We start from the raw sequence: 22737 nt of genomic DNA, 5'->3' as shown, positions 1-22737 counted from the left end.
AATGCACCGAGCACCTGTACTTGGTTTGATCAGTCATTCTGTGCTGACAGTGTCTCTTTAAATGTTTTGCAGCATTGATTGAAGACCAGTGAAATCTTTGTGTATAACCAATATTGGTCTGCAACTGTGCAATCTTAGACTGACCAACTAGCACCACACATACTTGCTTTTATTTACAAAAAATATAGTTTTAGCTAAATAAATTAAACAATTCATGTTATATATTTTTACATTCATGGTACTTCTTTTACCTACTATACAAAAACAAAATTTGCAACTCCGCCTTTATTGAGACCAAATTATTTTCTTAGAAGTACAGTTCACTATGGATTCATACCTAGGTTACCGATTTACACTAGGTTAATCGGAATGTTAGTCAAATATGTGCAAAGGATATTTCCCACAAAATGAACATTGTGTTGTCTGAAATATTGCAAATGTAATTTTTTTTTAATGGAAGGACGTTGCAATTGTAGCTATGAACTAGTACTATATATTGAAGCTGCCCACTATCTGTGACTTTGCCATAGTAAAATGGACAGATTAACTTTTGTGCCAGTTTCAATTTTTTTCATAATTACGCTAAAATAGCTGCATATTACTAGGGTAGGAAGTAGAATCTAGGAGGTAGAAAACCTTCACACTTGTGGCTATAGATTAAAAAAAAATAAAAAATAAAATTGAATCTATTTTTCTTAGAAGTACTTAGGCTTTTTACTGGCTCTGAACAGTGTTCCCATAGGGCACAATTACGGATTGGGTACCAACAATCTAATTGTGGCTGATTCTGTATAGTCGTTTACCTTGATTGAGGAATGCTCATGCAATTTGTAGAAGAATTACAGAACACAAGAACAATTAAGACTAAATTTCGGGTCTATTTAAGTGATATGTTGACTACAAAACAGATACAGGAACTTAGAAAAAGTGATTTGATTGCAAGCAGATCCTCTTTCCTTTTCTTCTCCCTTCTAAGGTCTCTTGCCTTTCAATACCTTTTGTTTTCCAATTCCCATGTCGTGCCTGTGCTCCATCTGCACAGTGAATGCTGCTTTCAGTATTTTTCCAGGTGGGATCAACCATCTCCGACTTCAAACACAAACATCCTAAAGCGTATTCTGAGAATGTTAACTTCCTACATCTTACATGTAAATAATAAGAAACTGATGTTATCATTTCCCTGATGAGAGTTTATTTTTTTTTCCCAAGGGGTTTCAGACGGAGACCAAATGTATTTGTTTTTTTTTGTTGCTGATAGGGTCAGTTTTCAATTTACTAGAAATAATTAATAAGTTCCACTGGTTTTCTAGTCGAGAAATGTTCAGCTTCATTGCGATCACTCGCCATAGTGTAGGGTCATCCAAAGTGATCAGTACGAAACCAAGAACTGACAGTAGGAGCACTATTAATTAGAATATAGAATATATTAATATATTAATTTATTAATATATTTATAAGATTTTTCTGCCCCGACCCAGCATATATCACTGCGCAAGCATAGTTTACTTTGGTACCTGTGGAAAACAGGCACTTAAATGACCATTGATTAGAAAACGTTTACGAATTGGTGGTCGTATTATGCCACCGGTAGGTACATGAACACGGACCATTACTTCCTAGCCATACAGTAATTGAGAGCTGACCAAATTGTCTAGTACTACCCTAAATCACTTTAATACATAGTTGCAGACCTTGAACATTGAGTGAGGGGCAATCATATAATTCTTGTAAAACCAACAAAAATACTGTGCTTTTTATTGAAACAAGAATATTTTTACTAATGTCCTAATACAAGCAAAAGTAAGAAAATAAATGCAAGTCTCTGGATGGAGGTAAAATATATATCTTTGTACCGTGTTAGCCAGTAGAAATAAAAAAATTACCGTATTTTTCGGACTATAAGACGCACTTTTTTCCCCCCAAATGTTGGGGGAAAGTGGGGGGTGCGTCTTATAGTCTGAATGTAGGGCTGCGGGGAATGAGGGTGCTGTGGTGGAGCGGGTCATCTGGGACATGAGCAGGCTGCAGCAGCCTGCCATGACCACGTGGGCCCGCTCATTTCATATGCACGCCCATCCTCCCGCCCATCTCTCAGCGCTGAATCCGGCACTGACAGGTGGGCGGGGGATGCGCGCATAGTAAACAGCCGGCCCCGCATGATCACTCCTGGCAACTGCAGCCTGTAGTGATCATGTGCGGCTGTATTCACTGCCCCCCACACATCATTATCAGTGCGGGGTGCAGTGAATCAGTACACTCAACGACAACGATCCTTGCAGCACCGCAATCTCCTCCTGTCTGCAGCCGCAGCTATGTGTGGAGACTAGCGGTGCTCACAGGGATGACGTCATCGCTGTGCGCACGTGTCCACACGCAGCGGCACAGACAGGAGGACATCGCGATGCTGCAGGAATCATGGCCGACTCCACTCAGTGGCGCTTCTGCTGCCACAGACGGGAGAAAGAATGATGCTGCTTGGAGCAAGGAAAGGTGAGTATGAACGTTTATTTTTTTTTTTTGTGTGCCACAGGATGCGGCCATATAGCAGGATAGTGGTATATAGCAGGATGACTGCATATACCAGGATGGGGGTATATTATGAGCAGGATGGGGAGAGTATATAGCAGGTGGGGTAATATAGCAGGATGACGGCATATAGCAGGATGACGGCATATAGAAGGATATGAGCACATACCATGATGGGGTTAAGTAGCAGGATGGGGGTATATAGCAGGATGTGGCCATACACCAAGATGGGGTATATAACAGGATGCGGCCATATGCCAGGATGGGGTATATAGCAGGATGGGAGCACATACCAGGATGGCAGTATATAGCAGGATGGCAGTATATAGCAGGATGTGGGCCTATACTAGGAAGAGGTACATTATATACATGGCAGGAGGATCATTACCAGGATGAAGTACCTGAGTTAGAGAATTTTAGGAGATTACCCCCATAACCGTGTCAAAAGCAGATCCTCGCCCCATAACAATGTGTCATGACCACATTTTTTGCTTAAAATTTATTTTCATATTTTACTCCTCTAAAACCAGGGTGCGTCTTATGGTCCAAAAAATACGGTAGTTTTAAAAGAACTGAGAGTCCTCAGTGGGTGATACCTTTTAATGGCTAACTAAAAAGATGGTAATAATAGCAAGCTTTTGAGACTACTTAGGTGTCTTCATCAGGCTCAGTATAACAAAAAATCTGAAGAGGCGAATATTTATACACAACAGGACATAGAATAGAGCAGTAAATAAGACAAGTGATGTGAAGCAGAACTATCAGTATGGCAAGGGGACAATCGTTTGTGGAAGTAAATATTGCAGCAATTCATAGATAAAGAGTGTGAAACTTTTATTGTCCTCTGATTGAGGTCTGGTCCAGAGTTGTGATGCTCTGAGGAGCACATTTCTCCATTGATGTAAAAAGACATAAATCCATGTGACACATTCATTCCTGCTCTGAATGTGTGAAAGGTCATCATATGTTTGTATTCCCAGACTCTCCTGTCTCTTTGGGATTTGAAATTTCCTTTCAATACCAGCAATTTCATGTCTATGATGCTGTGGTTTGGGTTACAAAAATGTTTGGCCACCTGTCCATTTATATTGACAACGGACAAGATAAAGATTCTCAGATCACATCAGAACTACAAGAACCCAAGTACCTTTAGCTGCACCACAACCAACGTGGTTTACTTAATTATATGTACCAAATGTCCAACTGGGGGTCTGTATGTACTGGAGACAGGACAACAGCTCAGAACAAGGATGAATTCCCATTGCACACAATTAAAGAAAAAAGGATAGATCTACCTGTGGCCAAACATTTTTGTAACCCAAACCACAGCATCATGGACATGAAATTGCTGGTATTGAAAGGAAATTTCAAATGCTAAAGAGACAGGAGACTCGGAGTACAAACTTATGATAACCTTTGACACATTCAGAGCAGGAATGAATGTCTCATGGATTTATGTCTTTTTACATCAATTAAGAAATGTGGTCTTCAGAGCATCCGGGGGCATCACAGCCCTGACCATACCCCAATCAAAGGTCAATAAAACTTTCACACTGCTTATCTATGAACTGCTGAAATATTTACTGTCACAACTAATTGGCCCCTTGCCATACTGATAGTTCTGCTTCACATAACTGGTCTTATTTACTGCACTATTCTATGTCCTGTTGTGTATAAATATGTGACTCTTCAGATTTTGTGTTATACGGAGTCTGATGAAGAGACCCGAGTAGTCTTGAAAGCTTGCTATTATTACCATCTTTTCAGTTAACCATTAAAAGGTATCAACCACTGAGGACTTTTTTTTTTTTTTTAACTTTTTTTTAGTATCTGGATGGTTACTATGGTAAATATCTCATTGTATAAGTAGTTCTGTGCAGCCTACTCTTATAGTGTTTTATAGTTTGTCATGTCATTTCTTTATCTTAGAAATATTTTTTTAATCAGATAACTTTAATTTTTAAACAGATAAAACAATAATTAACAACCCTTCCCATCCGTTATCTTAGAATTATCTTCATAAAGCCTACAATTTATGTTGAACGTCTGTGGGTTGAAGCAAATTAAACTCCTACTATAAACTTACTCTTACGAGACGGTTTCTTACATGTGAATCTCATATGGAATAGTCTTCTAGGCTAGATAAATGCAGGGTATGCCAGTATAAATTACCTAAGGTACAATACTTCATGTGTTATAAGTGGATCCCAACGGTAATTCATAGTTGCTGGCTTATTCAGACATGAAAGGAACACTACATAGCACGAAGGAAGAAGAAATACATATAGCAAATTATCACTTTAGAAATATTCATTTTAGGTTATTTAGATGTATAAACTAGGAGAAACCCCCCCCCCACAAAGTAACTGATCGCCATATGCATAAGAAGAAAGATGCCAATCGGCTGCAGGAGAAGCCTGTACATAATGAACACACAAGACTCCAGACATTCAGAGCTTGCAGCACCCTGCAAGGACTAAAGAGTGTATCTCATGGGAGATATTTATCACCTATCCTCCTCTAATGGGGATTCTAGGTCTCTGGCCAAAATAGTTAGGGGACACAAGACTGGGACCCCCGGAGATTACCCAATTATCCTCAATTCTATAGTAATGTGAACTGTTTTTCACAGGAAGACATTTAAAAAATTGGAGTTTGGTCAAACACCCCTATAATCATACATAACAGATACAGGTGAACTCAGTGTCTCTCTACTACATTGCTGTAACTGCACATTAGGATAATTCATTGCATTATAATATTTTTCATATTTCCCATACTACTTATCAAGTTTCCCTTTTACTACCTATTTGGTTGTGTAATATTCCTACATTGCTTATATTTATTCTCCATATATTTAACCCTATACATGCCTCCTTTTTTGTCTGCCATTGGTTAAGGTCTTACAATACATAAGTTTAAACAGCATAACGTACATACAACATATATAATATAAATCTGGCTTTTTCTATTATCACCTATAAGTCACATGCCCACTCCACATCTTTTTAGGATATATTCACTACCCTGCCCACTCCTCCTCTGGAGGGTCAGACAGGTGCTTCACTTTGGAGAAACTGGCCGTACTAGTAAGGAGGCTCGTAACATGATCACTTTTCCACCCATCAAGCTATTTTTACTTTTAAAACCTATTATCTGTTTCCCTGTAGCCTCGCATTCTTGCTATTACGAGCTTTTTTGGAAGTCTTCTCAGATACTGGATATTCTGCTGCCCTGCATATATTTAATTTGCAAATCTCTTTTTAATTAGAATAAAGGAAACAAGATATTCCAAATTGGCTTGGAATCTTTTACACGTTGCCTTTTTGCTTTGGATTCTCTGGACCGTTTTCTCCTTTGTGATTTTGTTTTATCTCCATTTACGGTAACTTGTGACTTTGTATAGATATTTTAGCTATGCATTTTTATATTTTGCTATATATCTGTAGCTTTTGAGGTTTTGGGTTTTTTTTTAATCTATGGCCATGTCCAAGATGTTTTTGGTGCGTTTTTTTTTCTGCAGCAAAACCTTATCTTGTGGCAGGAAGTCTTCTGGTAGTTTTCTGCATTCTCGGTGCGATTTTTATGGTGTTTATTGGACTTTCTCAATGACTCTTTGGATAAAAACCGTGGCAAAATGCTGAAAAGAAATTACATGCTCATTTTTTCAAAAACTAAGCAAAAACCAAATGAGGTTCACAAAACAGTCAGGAAAAAACACTGGTGATTTGTGTATGTGCATACGATTTCTGGAATCTCAGAGCCTTTGCTGGGACTGTAAAGGCAGAGTTTTATTAGCATGGATTTGCATAAAACCAAGGCAAAAACCACACACGCAGCAAAAACACCCAGGATGAACATACCCTAATAGTGATAGAGTACCTGTAACATTGGAAATAGACAACTCAGATTACGCTACTATCCAATAGTCCTTATTTACATTACTAGAGAGAAGTGGCATAACTAGAGTTCAATGGGCATGATGCAAAATGGACTTGGCCCCCTCCTGCATGTTGGTTAGCTGTATGGGCCCTTGTAGCGTTCTACATTCTATAAAGACTTAAGTATTAACCTCCTCCCCTTTCATTAGGTAGTAATGTCCACAATCCTGGGCCCATTCCAGGAAAATATGTCCCTCATTCTGGGCCCCTTTCTGATAAATATGTTCCCCATTCTGGTCTAGATGCCCCCATCCTTGGTCCATACCTGGTAAGTTTGTTCATCATCCTGGGCCTCTACCTGGTATACATGACGTCATCCTGGAATACATGTCCACACCCTGGTATATACACTACTCAAACTGTTAGGGATATTTGGCTTAGTTTAAATTACCGGATGATACTGCAATGCGCTCTAACCTTTTCAGGGGAACTTAATGTGACGTTCTTTAATCCTTTGAATGCTCATGTCCAACTGTTCAATGTTACAGTACTTTTTTGTACAACTTGCTGTTCTCTAACGAGGAGCTTAATGACAAAATTCACAGCAGGTGTTTGAACTACATCAAGCAGGCGTCCTCCGCTGTACTCTTCACAGTTGCTGGAAGCTTACATCGGGGTGCCTGCCATGGTGACGCATGGTGTCACTACTATGCGCACCCAAGCAGAGGCACACCCACATCAGCTCTCTTTGGGCGGCGGCGTTTATTGCAGAGCAGGGATCCAACAGGTCTCTGTGCAACAATGCATTTCATCTGGATGTATGTCCGAGGACTCACATCCTGGTGAAGTGCTAGGGTCGGTGGGTTCCCTTAATCCCTGGTTGCGATCGCTACACCCCTGCTACATATATACAGTGCCTACAAGTACAAGAAGAAGAAAATCCAGCACTCGTGTCCAAAAATTGTGTAAAATCTTGCTTTTTTATTTAATTCATAATAAAATGGAAATGTATCATATCCATAGAGTATAAAAAATCCCCATACAGATGAGATGAGATGTCAGGGGGGTACGCGTTTCGAGCTACATGCTCTTAATCTCAATCCACCAGCATTAAGAGCATGTAGCTCGAAACGCGTACCCCCCTGACATCTCATCTCATCTGTATGGGGATTTTTTATACTCTATGGATATGATACATTTCCATTTTATTATGAATTAAATAAAAAAGCAAGATTTTACACAATTTTTGGACACGAGTGCTGGATTTTCTTCTTCTTGGAGTTTCACAGCCGGGCCGGCTTTACCGTGCACCTGTCTTCTATGGGAGTCTCCATGATGTCTGGGTGAGCTGATTCTATCCCTTTAGTGCCTACAAGTAGTATTCAACCCCCTGCAGATTTAGCAGGTTTGATAAGATGCAAATAAGTTAGAGCCTGCAAACTTCAAACAAGAGCAGGATTTATTAACAGATGCATAAATCTTACAAACCAACAAGTTATGTTGCTCAGTTAAATTTTAATAAATGTTCAACATAAAAGTGTGGGTCAATTATTATTCAACCCCTAGGTTTAATATTTTGTGGAATAACCCTTGTTTGCAATTACAGCTAATAATCGTCTTTTATAAGACCTGATCAGGCCGGCACAGGTCTCTGGAGTTATCTTGGCCCACTCCTCCATACAGATCTTCTCCAAGTTATCTAGGTTCTTTGGGTGTCTCATGTGGACTTTAATCTTGAGCTCCTTCCACAATTTTTCAATTGGGTTAAGGTCAGGAGACTGACTAGGCCACTGCAACACCTTGATTTTTTCCCTCTTGAACCAGGCCTTGGTTTTCTTGGCTGTGTGCTTTGGGTCGTTGTCATGTTGGAAGATGAAATGACGACCCATCTTAAGATCCTTGATGGAGCAGCGGAGGTTCTTGGCCAAATTCTCCAGGTAGGCCATGCTATCCATCTTCCCATGGATGCGGACCAGATGGCCAGGCCCCTTGGCTGAGAAACAGCCCCACAGCATGATGCTTGACTGTAGGGATGGTATTCTTGGGGTCGTATGCAGTGCCATCCAGTCTCCAAACGTCACGTGTGTGGTTGGCACCAAAGATCTCGATCTTGGTCTCATCAGACCAGAGAACCTTGAACCAGTCTGTCTCAGAGTCCTCCAAGTGATCATGAGCAAACTGTAGACGAGCCTTGACATGACGCTTTGAAAGTAAAGGTACCTTACGGGCTCGTCTGGAACGGAGACCATTGCGGTGGAGTACGTTACTTATGGTATTGACTGAAACCAATGTCCCCAATGCCATGAGATCTTCCCGGAGCTCCTTCCTTGTTGTCCTTGGGTTAGCCTTGACTCTTCGGACAAGCCTGGCCTCGGCACGGGAGGAAACTTTCAAAGACTGTCCAGGCCGTGGAAGGCTAACAGTAGTTCCATAAGCCTTCCACTTCCGGATGATGCTCCCAACAGTGGAGACCGGTAGGCCCAACTCCTTGGAAAGGGTTTTGTACCCCTTGCCAGCCTTGTGACCCTCCACGATCTTGTCTCTGATGGCCTTGGAATGCTCCTTTGTCTTTCCCATGTTGACCATGTATGAGTGCTGTTCACAAGTTTGAGGAGGGTCTTAATTAGTCAGAAAAGGCTGGAAAAAGATATAATTAATCCAAACATGTGAAGCTCATTGTTCTTTGTGCCTGAAATACTTCTTAATACTTTAGGGGAACAAAACAGAATTCTGGTGGATTGAGGGGTTGAATAATAAATGACCCTCTGAATAAACTTTTCTCAATTTAAAAAAAAAAAAAAGAAAAAAAAAAGAAATCACATTCTTTTTTCCTGCAGTGCATTTCACACTTCCAGGCTGATCTACAGTCCAAATGTCACAATGCCAAGTTAATTCCGAATGTGTAAACCTGCTAAATCTGCAGGGGGTTGAATACTACTTGTAGGCACTGTACACACTTGTAGAAATTTTGTTCTAGCTATACTTAGTGCAATGTGTAATTGTATGTAACAAGAAATGACAAAATGGACTTTAAATATGTAGAAATGACTTACAACATGTACAAGAGATTGGTCACAACCAAAAATACATTTTTGTCTTCAGTGAACACAGATTTTTACCTCTCTGATTAATGCGATGACAGTTGCTGCTCATACAAAATCTATGGAGATGGGATAGGGATGGGGAGGAGGGAGAGATTCTGCTACAAATTCACCAGAAATTACACTTTAGGTGAAGGGCAGACAACCGTATATTCTCCCATCAGTGAGATTTGGGTTTATTTTGCATAAATTCTGATGAGGGTAGGATTAGCAGGCGAGAGCAGAGCATGATCAGATTCTATCAGATGAGGAAAATATAGAAGATAAAGAATTTTTTCCTCTTATGTTGTGTTAGTGTGTGGAAATTGGACTACACTCAGATGTTAGAGTTCAGTTTGATGGTTTCCATGGACTCATTGATTTATACGGCAGAGTGCGATCAGAATATTGGATAAAACTTGGGCCCGCAGTTGGGTCCAAGGAAAATAAAATTGGACATGTGCACAGCCCCTTTACATAATATTTGTCCAAATGCAATCCAATGTTTTTTCGCTTTGCACTTGGACTGAAAATATGGCCATGTGCACGTGCCCTTACACGAAGATGTGTCCAATTCAAATTTAAATTAAGGAAAAATGTGTAACTCTAATACGGAGTGTGCAGACGTTATACTTCCAAAACGTGTGGTACTAGACGTAAATTCTTAAACTCGTCACATTCCCCATAGTACTGTGATTTTTCTTTACATATGCATTACATAAACACCACAAAATATTTTGTGTTGAAGATTATAATTTCTCTTTCCTTATCTTAGATACCATTCAAAGTGCACTCACCTCAGGAATTGAAGACAAAAATGGTTTAATATAAATATTCGAATCGTGGACTTTCAGATCATGATCACCAAGTCCTCTGGTTACACCAATTGTCGCCATAACGCGGGCCTGCATTAAAAAAGAAAAATGTATAAAATGCATTTAATAGAAGGAATTGCTGGTAGATATATTTTATACTCCTGACAAGCATAAAAAGTTGCTGAGCTAAAGTGTTTAACCTATAACATCTGTGTCATCAAATATAAATATGAAAACCATGGGCTGTGTGCACACTTACTTACACATACTCCGTAAAACACTCAATGCTCCGTTAAGTCCATGGGTTGGATGTAGTGTTGGGTGAACATGCTTGCCACTGCTCGTTAATCGATGGAGCATTGGGTTGCATGGATGCTACTCAAGTGACGAGCATAGAAAACAGTGTTAAAAAAACACTAATGGAGTACTGATTTCATGAAAAAGTATGAAATTTATTGACAACAAATATTTAAATTACTGATAAAAACATACAATTCATCATACAAGGTATAATAAGGGAGGACTTTACAACCTCACTCATCCCTGGTTAGTGACCAAAAAATAGGGAGAAGGAGTTTAAATATAATGGTTAGCATACAATGCAGCGTTCCCATAATTTTGCACTGTGTGAATCGTGCAAACACATAACAGCAGTGATTAGCATATGTACACAATTACACACAGTACATTATGCTCGTCAAACTCAAGTGACGAGCATAATGTAAGTCAATGGGAAGTTACAGCATTTTCAAACTCGCATGCTTTAGGGCTCTATTGTGTAACGAGCAGTGGCGAGCATGTTTGCCCATCCACTAGTTAGACATGCTCCAATGTTGATGTTCCAACTGCTCAGAAATTATAGCTATAGCCAATCATTGGCTTCGACTGACACATGCAGACAGTGCTACTGTCAAATGATTGACAGAGATGGGCATATTTGAGTGGAATTGAGTTCTACTCAAATTTTACAAAAAAGAAAATCTGTATTCTCCAGCATATGGATGGGTGTGTAATTTGCGCTCCACAAATTAGGCAAAATGGCGGCCTTTTTAATAAATCATAGAGGGCAAGCAAAAGAAACAAACAAAACAAAACAAAAACAAACTTAATAGATCACCGCTCACCTTTCTGGCCCCCTCCACTGCTTGCTGTGTAGTCTGGTCATCAGCAGCTATTTTTGTTGCTATGATCCATCTCTATTATTTTCACTCTGACGGTACGCTCACATGAGAATATGAATCGGACGAGTGCAATGCGAGAAAATATCTCATTGACTCGGACCAATGTTATTCAATGAGGGAGAGCAGATGGTCAGCCTTTTTCTCATCCAGATTCTGGATGACAGAAAAGTCGCAACATGCTGCAATTTGCTGCCGAAATCGTCCAAGACTCGCCAATACAAGTCAATGGGTGCGAGAAAAAAAAACAGACGCCACACGGACCATCCTAGTGATGTCCATTTTTATGGATACATTACTATCATGTAGCACAGAACACTGTAAATGGGACTGTAAATGACTAATAGCTGATGAAAAAAAAAGGATTGCACACAGAGCACACTGATGACAAGTGAGAAAAAATTGTCCTACTCTCCTGGATGAGAATGTGACCTTTTTTTTATACGTTCGTGTGAGTCCAACCTAAGATAGGATTACGTGCTCTACCAAACCGCAAGAGGTCACTACATACAGACAAAATGTGGGCCACGGCATGCAGGAATGTCTGAAGTCTGGTTGTGCCTGGAAGTCTCATCCTAAAGTGATGGTGCAGGAGATATGCTGCATGTCAGCAGAAAGAAGAGCTCCAGAGGACTAGACAGTGGGCATCAAACAGTGAAGATTGTCAGAAGGTGAGTGGTACATAAAGATTTTTTTTTTATGTTCTGGAGTCTGTTAAGTTCACATTTATCCTGTGCTTTATGCTGAGCACTTACATCAGAATTTCTGTCTTTATCTACAAACATGATTCAGGCAGGACCACTGACAGAACCATTCACTAAAATGAGGCAGGTAGAGTTACTCAGTACTCGGTCTGATCTCTCTAGCAGTGGTGTAAAGGGTGCTTTACACGCTGCGACATCGCTAGCGATCTCGTTAGCGATGTGACACGCCAGATCCCAGATAAGATTTGCAGAGATCGCACATAGGTCATTTTTGTAGCGCCGGTCACATGTGCAATCTCGGCAAATTGTATGTGCGATCTGGCGTGTTACATCGCTAATGAGATCGCTAGCCATGTCGCAGCGTGTAAAGCACCCTTAAGACGCAAGAGATGCACAATAGTAGGACAGAGGATAAATGTGAACCAAGCTTTTTCTGAATTTTGGGAGGCAGAATGAACAAAAACAGCAATTCACAAATTGTTTTTATTTTTTATGCCATTCACTGGGCAGTAAAAGTGATAAAATAGCATTAGTTATTACCTATATGAATACATTACATGGATTCCACTATTAATGTAAAAAATATTATTTTTTGATGAAATCGTGTATAAACCATCCAGAAGACACCAACCTCAATGGATGGACCAAACATCTTTTAATTTACCTCTCCATGCACCAATGTGGTATCCGTACGAGGTACACTTTGGCGTGGTTGGATGGACTTTACATTGTCATACATGTAAAAAATGTGAGGTACTTTTATAATAAAGTGGAATTTATGCAGTCACTAATTGCAGTGTGCTGACAAAGTCTATATTTAAGTCTATATATTGGTCACATAGGTATTTGTGTACCTGTACATTAATTTAATACTAAAAGGTGTGAGGGCACTATTTAAAGCTACTGCCAATAAAAACCCCAGTCTTCGATTGAGTACGAGGACAATGATACCAGATTTGTATAGGTTTGGTTTTTTTAAATGTTTTGCTATTTTTGTACACCACAATTTTTTTTTCCCAAAAAGTAATTTGCTTTTTCAAGACTAAATTTTGAGAACTGTAACTTTTACATTTCTGTCAAACAGAGCTTTTCATGTAAAAAGATATTACTACTGACAAATTATTTACATAAGAGTTTGGGCACGTTGTAGTCCACTTCTTGTCCACTGCTATGATGGAAATTTTTTTTTCTCAACTTCTTAAATTTATCTGTATCTGTTAAACAAATGTGTATTGTTTTTTGTTCGCCCACAAAAAAAAAAAAAAATAAAAATAAAAAATGTATTTTTAGTGGTTAAACACTATCTCCAAGATTTGTTTTTTTTTTTTTACTTCATTTTCCTATGAAAACACTCAGGCTGATCTCTGTTCTAATAACATGCAATACTCATGCATTGCAATGCATTAGACACGTCAGTTTTACACTGCCATGAGTAGTGTGTTTAAGGGAGTGTTCTCGCCTACATTTTCATAAAGCACCATAAAGTTACATCACAATTTCTCTGTACTAGTCTATGAGAGCCTAAACGAGTCTCTCAGACTTTTATTGATTTGTGACCTCCAGCTTGCTCCATGAAACACTGGAGTAGCTGGTGGGTCACAAACTGATGAAGATTGACGGGTTCAACGCTGATAACAGATGAAGATGCCAAAGGGAGAGTATAAAGCTGGTGTCACACACAGCGACAACGACGTCACTGCTACGTCACCATTTTCTGTGACGTTGCAGCGACGTCCCGTCGCTGTCGCTGTGTGTGACATCCAGCAACGACCTGGCCCCTGCTGTGAGGTTGCCGGTCGTTGCTGAATGTCCAGCTTCATTTTTTGGTCGTCACTCTCCCGCTGTGACACACACATCGCTGTGTGTGACAGCGAGAGAGCGACGAAATGAAGCGAGCAGGGAGCAGGAGCCGGCGTCTGGCAGCTGCGGTAAGCTGTAACCAGCGTAAACATCAGGTAACCAAGGGAAGACCTTTCCCTGGTTACCCAATATTTACCTTCGTTACCAGCCTCCGCCCTTGCTGCCAGTGCCGGCTCCTGCTCTGTGCAAATGTGGCTGCAGTACACATCGGGTAATTAACCCGATGTGTACTGTAGCAAGGAGAGCAAGGAGCCAGCGCTAAGCAGTGTGCGCGGCTCCCTGCTCTCTGCACTGTGACATGTAGCTGCAGTACACATCGGGTTAATTAACCCGATGTGTACTGTACCTAGGAGAGCAAGGAGCCAGCGCTAAGCGCGGCTCCCTGCTCTCTGCACATGTAGCACAGCGACGTTATGATCACTGCTGCGTCGCTGTGTTTGACAGCTAAGCAGCGATCATAACAGCGACTTACAAGGTCGCTGTTACGTCACAGAAAATGGTGACGTAACAGCGACGTCGTTGTCGCTGTCGCTTAGTGTGAACCCAGCTTAAGACTAGGGGCAGGGGACTTCGATTTAAATTACCACTCCAGTGTTAAAATAAAAAAAAAAACAAAGCAAAAAAAAAAAAAAAACAACACACACCACCACGGTGGAGTGGTGCTTTCAATGGGTAATATTGCAAAGTTCTCGCAAAAGTAAGCAACTTTGCAATTTACCTTCTTTCTTTTCAAGAACGGAGGGATTTTTAATGTTACAGCTGCTGCTTAGCTTATGGTCACTTTGCTGTCTGTTTATCAGAGGCGGCCAGTCTCTTAGGTAAGGCGTGCAGAGCTTACAATCTATTTGCTCTGAAGTTGGCCAGATCACTCAATCCAGCCATCTCCAGTGCACCAATGCTGCTCAGATGCTAGAAGCAAAGCTATCTGTAGCGTTGGAATATGCATAGTTCGGGCCACTGGTGCAACCATGCCAGTAGTCTAATTTGTTACTCAAGAAAGCATAGGCAGAGGATGACTGTTAATAGTCTTTCATATAAAGAGCAGAATATACTTTTTGATTTCTTAAGAAACTATCTAGGTCAACATAGAGCTTTATATAATGGCAGCTAGAAGCTGTAATCTGATAACGCAATATTTTAATCTCTTATAGAACAACAGAGAACTATATACATTGTAGTGTGTCATAATTTCTTAACAGCACAGAACAGTACCACACTGTTCAAGAACGTGGCTTTATCTTTTATTAAACATATTTGTATATCAAGACTTTACTCTGATAAGAATTTAAATGGTTATTTGGCAGAAATCTGTTAGGGTATGTGCCAAGATCAGGACTGACAGTGTCCTGGACGCAGCAGGTCCTGACCTGCGGGGCCACGAGTCTCCTCCGCAAGAGACCGCAGCTGCTTGTGCCCATAATTCGGACTCGGGCAGTTGCAATCTCTTGCTGTGTTCTCCCTTGCTTGCATGTCCACAGCAAATAATTGATATGCTGCGGCCCAGAAAACCGCACCGCAATTCAGTTTTTGCTGTGGGAAAAACAAGCACAGACATGCTGTGCCCAAAACATTGTGAAGACTGATCGTGGGCATGCACCCTTAGGCCACATGTGCTTATTATTTGGGGAGTTTTTTACTTCAGTATTTGTAAGCCAAAATTAGGAGTGAGCATAAAATACATTTCTTTAAAGGCCACGTGCACATATTGAGTATTTGGGGAGTTTTTTACCTCAGTATTTGTAAGACCACATTCACACGTTGGTATTTGGTGAGGTTTTTACCTCAGTATTTGTAAGGCCACGTGCACATATTGAGTATTTGGGGAGTTTTTTACCTCAGTATTTGTAAGACCACATTCACACGTTGGTATTTGGTGAGTTTTTACCTCAGCATTTGTAAGCAAAACCAGGAGTGGGTAATAAATACAGAAGTCGTGCCCGTGTTTTTATTATACTTTTCCTCTAATTGTTTCACTCTAAATTTTGGCTTAGGCTATGTTTACACACTGCATCTTTTTTTTAACCACAGATGCAGCATTTTTGGCCCCAAAAAACACACCTGCTGCAAAAACTCATCAAAAAACGCATACGTTTTACCACATTTTGCCCATGCGTTTTTTTAATTCAAATCTATTGACTAGAAGGCTCAAAAAACACAAAAAGAATTGACATGCTTCATCTTCAAAAACACAGCCAAAAAAATGCCCGGTGTGGACAGCAAAATAGAAATCTCAGACTTTGCTGGGGGAAGGAAATGCATGCATTTAGGGGCATCTTTGTGACCTCAAAAATGCACAAAAAACCCCAGTAAAAGATGAAGTGTGAACATAGCCTTACATATACTGAGGTAAAAAAACCTCAAATGCTCAAAGTCTGCACATGGAATTAGAGCCCTAGAAATAAAAGATCATGGGGTGGAATAATACTTTTAACATTATGTACTAGTTTATCCTACAGCTTGAAGTCTCAATTTCATAAAGCAAGGTCTACATCATGTTACTGGCTTCCGTTTAATGTGTGCCAGAAAATGCCCCCTACATACAAGATAAAGTTCAGTATACTGCAAGAAGAAACCCCCCCCCCACCCCCAAAAAAACCCCAAAACAACATGGGGTCCTATAGGAGGTGCATGTCACTGTATTGTAACCACTGTAGGTAAAAGTTGGAAACTTCTCCCTGGCATATACCTCAGAGGCCATTTATGTGATCTGAACAGGTCCTAACAGAAGAGGGGAAATGTGAGGATGCTTAGGGTTCAGCATGCAGTCAGTTGATTCTACAAAAAACATGATATATTCATTACCTTTTTTCCTTCTCCATATATTAAAGGAAACTTTAAATCTTCCTCCTCAATTGTCTTGTAGGCCCTATAGAAAGCAATGTGTTAATTATGGTTTTAATTGTTAACCAGTTAATTAAAAGAAAGCGGTCAACAGTCCTACTACTGTCCTTCTAGACCAGGGGTGGGGAACCTTTTTTCTGTCGGGGGCCATTTGGAAATTTCTACCAACCTTCGGGGGCCGCACAAAATTATCAATGTTTAAATGACCCTGCTATATTGGGTGAAGCAATTAATTAACTGGGGGCATGGGGCTGGGGGCACAGACACCACACGCAGGGCTGGGGGCACAGACACCACTGGAGGGGCTGGGGGCACAGACACCACTGGAGGGGCTGGGGGCACAGACACCACTGGAGGGAGGCACAGACACCACTGGGGGGAGGCACAGACACCACTGGGGGGAAGGCACAGACACCACTGGGGGGGAGGCACAGACACCACTGGGGGGGAGGCACAGACACCACTGGGGGGGAGGCACAGACATCACTGGGGGAGAGGCACAGACATCACTGGGGGAGAGGCACAGACATCACTGGGGGAGAGGCACAGACATCACTGGGGGGGAGGCACAGACATCACTGGGGGGGGGAGGCACAGACATCACTGGGGGGGCTGCACACAGGACGGGGGGGCTGCACACAGGACGGGGGGCTGCACACAGAACTGGGGGGGCTGCACACAGAACTGGGGGGCTGCACACGACTGGGGGGCTGCACACAGGACTGGGGGGGTGAACACAGGACTGGGGGGGGGTGAACACAGGACTGGGGGGGTGAACACAGGACTGGGGGGGTGAACACAGGACTGGGGGGGTGAACACAGGACTGGGGGGGTGAACACAGGACTGGCGGGGGCTGCACACAAGACTGGCGGGGGCTGCACACAAGACTGGCGGGGTGCACACAAGACTGGCGGGGTGCACACAAGACTGGGGGGGCTGCACACAAGACTGGGGGGGCTGCACACAAGACTGGGGGGCTGCACACAGGACTGGGGGGGGCTGCACACAGGACTGGGGGGGGCTGCACACAGGACTGGGGGGGGCTGCACACAGGACTGGGGGGGGCTGCACACAGGACTGGGGGGGGCTGCACACAGGACGGGGGGGGCTGCACACAGGACTGGGGGGGCTGCACACAGGACTGGGGGGGCTGCACACAGGACTGGGGGGGGCTGCACACAGGACTGGGGGGTGCACAGGACTGGGGGGTGCACAGGACTGGGGGGTGCACAGGACTGGGGGGTGCACACAGGACTGGGGGGTGCACACAGGACTGGGGGGTGCACACAGGACTGGGGGGTGCACACAGGACTGGGGGGTGCACACAGGACTGGGGGGTGCACACAGGACTGGGGGGTGCACACAGGACTGGGGGGTGCACACAGGACTGGGGGGTGCACACAGGACTGGGGGGTGCACACAGGACTGGGGGGTGCGCACAGGACTGGGGGGATGCACAGGACTGGGGGGTACACAGGACTGGGGGGTACACAGGACTGGGGGGTACACAGGACTGGGGGGTACACAGGACTGGGGGGTACACAGGACTGGGGGGGGTGCACACAGGACTGGGGGTTGCACACAGGACTGGGGGTTGCACAGGGCTGGGGGGTACACACAGGACTGGGGGGGTGCACACAGGACTGGGGGGGTGCACACAGGACTGGGGGGGTGCACACAGGACTGGGGGGGGTGCACACAGGACTGGGTGATGGGCTGCACATAAGATTGTGTGGGGGTGCACACAGGACATTGGGGGGCTGCACACAGGACTGGGGGAGGGGTGCACACAGGTTTGGGGGGATGCAAACAGGACTACTGGGTGATGGGCTGCACACAGGACTGGGGGAGGGGTGCACACAGGACATTGGGGGGCTGCACACAGGACTGGGGGGGTGCACACAGGACTGGGGGGGGGTGCACACAGGACTGGGGGGGGTGCACACAGGACTGGGGGGTGCACACAGGACTGGGGGGGTGCACACAAGACTGGGGGGCTGCACACAAGACTGGCGGGGTGCACACAAGACTGGCGGGGGCTGCACACAAGACTGGGGGGGGGGCTGCACACAAGACTGGGGGGGGGGCTGCACATAGGACTGGGGGGGCTGCACACAGGACGGGGGGGGCTGCACACAGGACTGGGGGGGGCTGCACACAGGACTGGGGGGGGCTGCACACAGGACTGGGGGGGGCTGCACACAGGACTGGGGGGGGGCTGCACACAGGACTGGGGGGGGCTGCACACAGGACTGGGGGGGCTGCACACAGGACTGGGGGGGGCTGCACACAGGACTGGGGGGGGCTGCACACAGGACTGGGGGGGGGCTGCACACAGGACTGGGGGGGGCTGCACACAGGACTGGGGGGGCTGCACACAGGACTGGGGGGGGCTGCACACAGGACTGGGGGGGTGCACACAGGACTGGGGGGTGCACACAGGACTGGGGGGGTGCACACAGGACTGGGGGGGTGCACACAGGACTGGGGGGGTGCACACAGGACTGGGGTAGTGCACACAGGACTGGGGGGGGTGCACACAGGACTGGGTGATGGGCTGCACATAGGATTGTGTGGGGGTGCACACAGGACATTGGGGGGCTGCACACAGGACTGGGGGAGGGGTGCACACAGGTTTGGGGGGATGCAAACAGGACTACTGGGTGATGGGCTGCACACAGGACTGGGGGAGGGGTGCACACAGGACATTGGGGGGCTGCACACAGGACTGGGGGAGGGGTGCACACAGGACATTGGGGGGCACACTGCGCTGAGAGTTTCATGCAACTCTGGGGGAGAAGGTTTACAGAACTGGTGTGGGGAGGCACAAAGCATTGGGCAGGGCACATAGCAGCAGAGGGTCGGCGCTGGACTCACAGCAGCATTGCACTCACATCACCGGAGTGCAGGAGCCGGACACACTGCATCAGAAGGAGAAGGCAGGCACTGATCTCCGGAGGGCAGGGGGCGGACACACAAGGCTGGAAGCTGAGGCTGCTGTAGACCCGCCCACAATTGGCACTGGCCGACGGGAGAACACATTGCAGCACAAACAGCAATGTGTGGATTAAGAGGGCCGGCGGCAGCAAGACCGCAGTGACCGCACGAGCACTGCCTCCCCCGGGAATCTGCCCGGGGGCCACATAAAAGGTCATGGCAGGCCGCATGCAGCCCGCGGGCCGGAGGTTCCCCACCCCTGTTCTAGACCAATGGTTCCCAAACTCCAGTCCTCACGACCCCCAACAGGTCATGTTTTCAGGATTTCCTTAATATAGCACAGGTGATGCCTGGATAATGATTCCATCACCTGTTCAATAGTAAGGAAATCCTGAAAACATGACTTGTTGGGGGCCATGAGGACTGGAGTTTGGGATACACTGTTCTAGACTTTCATGGTATATCCATTCTAGCTGAGAAGCAGAATGTGAAAGCTTACATCTTTTCTGCTCGCAAGACTGTTTCATCAGCTTGTTTTTTCCTTCCCACAGGTAACACAATGTTTTTGCTTACAGGTGATGTGAACGGTTGTACTGTATATATCTGTTTGCCTCTCTGTATATTATAAATACACACACATGCAGAAAGAGAAGCAGAGACAACAACACCATGCAAAAATAGTCATGCCCCAAACAAATCCAAGGAGTCCATGTTATTCCAGATTCCTTAATAACAGGGTCGGTACCGCAGGACTGGCACATAGCAAATGTGGTGCCAATATTCAAAAAGGGGACAAAAACTGAGCCGGGAAATTATAGGCCGGTAAGTTTAACCTCTACGGTTGGTAAAATCCTTGAGGGTTTCTTGAGAGATGCTATACTGGAGTATCTCAAGAAAAATAACCTTATGACAGAGTATCAACATGGGTTTATGAGGGATCGATCCTGTCAAACTAATTTGATCAGCTTCTATGAAGAGGTAAGTTCAAGCCTGGACCAGGGAAATGCAGTGGATGTTGTGTATATGGACTTTTCAAAAGCTTTTGATACGGTGCCACACAAAAGGTTGGTACATAAAATGAGAATAATGGAGATAGGGGAAAATATGTGTAACTGGGCTAAAAACTGGCTCAGTGATAGGAAACAAAGGGTGGTTTTTAATGGTACGTACTCGGACTGGGTCTCAGTTCATAGTGGGGTACCACAGGGGTCAGTATTGGGCCCGCTTCTTTTCAACATATTTATAAATGACCTTGTTGGGGGCATGCGGAGTAGAATTTCAATATTTGCAGATGATACTAAACTCTGCAGGGTAATCAATACAGAGGAGGATAATTTTATATTACAGGGAGATTTATGTAAATTGGAGGATTGGGCTGAGAAGTGGCAATTGAAGTTTAATGTAGATAAATGTAAGGTCATGCACTTGGGTAGAGGAAAAAACATTTATGATTATGTACTTAATTGTAGAACACTGGGTAAAACAGACACAGAAAAAGACTTGGGTGTATGGGTGGATGGTAAAATTCACTTTAGTGGACAGTGTCAGGCAACTGCTGCCAGGGCTAATAAAATAATGGGATGTATTAAAAGAGGTATAAGTGTTCATGAAAAAAATATAGTTCTACCTCTGTACAAGTCACTAGTGCGACCGCACTTAGAATACTGTGTACAATTCTGGTCACCGATATATAAGAAGGACATAGCTGAACTGGAGAGGGTGCAGAGAAGAGCGACCAAGATTATTAGAGGAATGGGTGGGCTGCAATACCAAGACAGGTTATTAAACTTGGGGTTATTTAGTTTGGAAAAACGAAGGCTTAGTGGGGGATCTAATCACAATGTATAAATATATGAGGGGACAGTACAGAGACCTTTCCAAAGATCTTTTTACACCTAGGCCTGCGACTGGAACACGGGGGCATCTGCTACGTCTTGAGGAAAGAAGGTTTAATCATAATCACAGACGAGGATTCTTTACTGTACGAGCAGTGAGACTATGGAACTCTGCCGCATGATGTTGTAATGAGTGATTCACTACTAACATTTAAGCAGAGCCTGGACGCCTTTCTTGAAAAATGTAATATTACCAGTTATGTATATTAGATTTTATGACAGGGTATTGATCCAGGGAACTAGTCTGATTGCCGGATGTGGAGTCAGGAAGGAAATATTTTCCCCATTGGAACTTGTTTGCCACATTGGGGTTTTTTTGCCTTCCTCTGGATCAACATGTTAGGCTACGGGTTGAACTAGATGGACTTAGAGTCTCCCTTCAACCTTAAAAACTATGATACTATGATACTATGTTAGGCTAAGTATACATCAGCATATGAAAAATCGTCTGCATTTCCTCCAGGAAAAGAAATATTTTTTTTATATTACTGCTATATAAAAATGGATGTCAAAAACAGATATACTGGTAGCAGAGATGATTTTTTTTTCCGTTTTTTAATGGAGGGAAAAAAAGGACAATCTTTCATCCAGATATTAGTTTCGTACGTCTCGATCTATTCACATGACATCAGTTTTTTTTATTTAAAAGCTTTAATTTTTCATTTCTTTAACACAATGAAAATATTAATAGCAACAATTAGAATCAATAAGTATCATTAATGACTAATGAAGCCAGTTCAATGTCTGACTTTGGATCAATATAATGTAGATACATAGAGAAAATTACCAACTAAAGAATCATATCCATTATCGAAATACATACAACCTATTACACAACACAAAATCATACCAATCCCCATCACCCCATCCCTGAAATGTTATTAACACCTTATGCAGAGATACAATAGAACTAAATATACAGAGAGCTCTGCTGGCAATCCTATTAAAAAGAGAACCTGTCACCAGATTTATGGCCTATAAGCTGTGGCCACCACCAGTGGGCTCTTATATACAGCATT

General features: G+C 43.5%; 1 protein-coding gene across 1 annotated transcript in view; it reads right to left on the bottom strand.

Annotated features, from left to right (window-relative positions):
• LOC142303422 (protein phosphatase 1H) overlaps positions 1–22737 on the bottom strand; it is a 295560-nt gene that overhangs the window by 33192 nt on the left and 239631 nt on the right. The window contains exons 7-8 of the mRNA XM_075344753.1: positions 16847–16910; positions 10285–10392 (exon numbers count right to left, since the gene is read on the bottom strand). Of these exons, the coding sequence (XP_075200868.1) occupies positions 10285–10392; positions 16847–16910 (172 nt within the window). The remainder of the gene's footprint in view (positions 1–10284; positions 10393–16846; positions 16911–22737) is intronic.

This window comes from Anomaloglossus baeobatrachus, chromosome 4 (genome assembly GCF_048569485.1).
Source record: "Anomaloglossus baeobatrachus isolate aAnoBae1 chromosome 4, aAnoBae1.hap1, whole genome shotgun sequence".
Classification (NCBI taxonomy): Eukaryota; Metazoa; Chordata; class Amphibia; order Anura; family Aromobatidae; genus Anomaloglossus; species Anomaloglossus baeobatrachus.
Note: the sequence above shows the minus strand (reverse complement) of the source record. Positions and strands in the feature narration are given on the sequence as shown.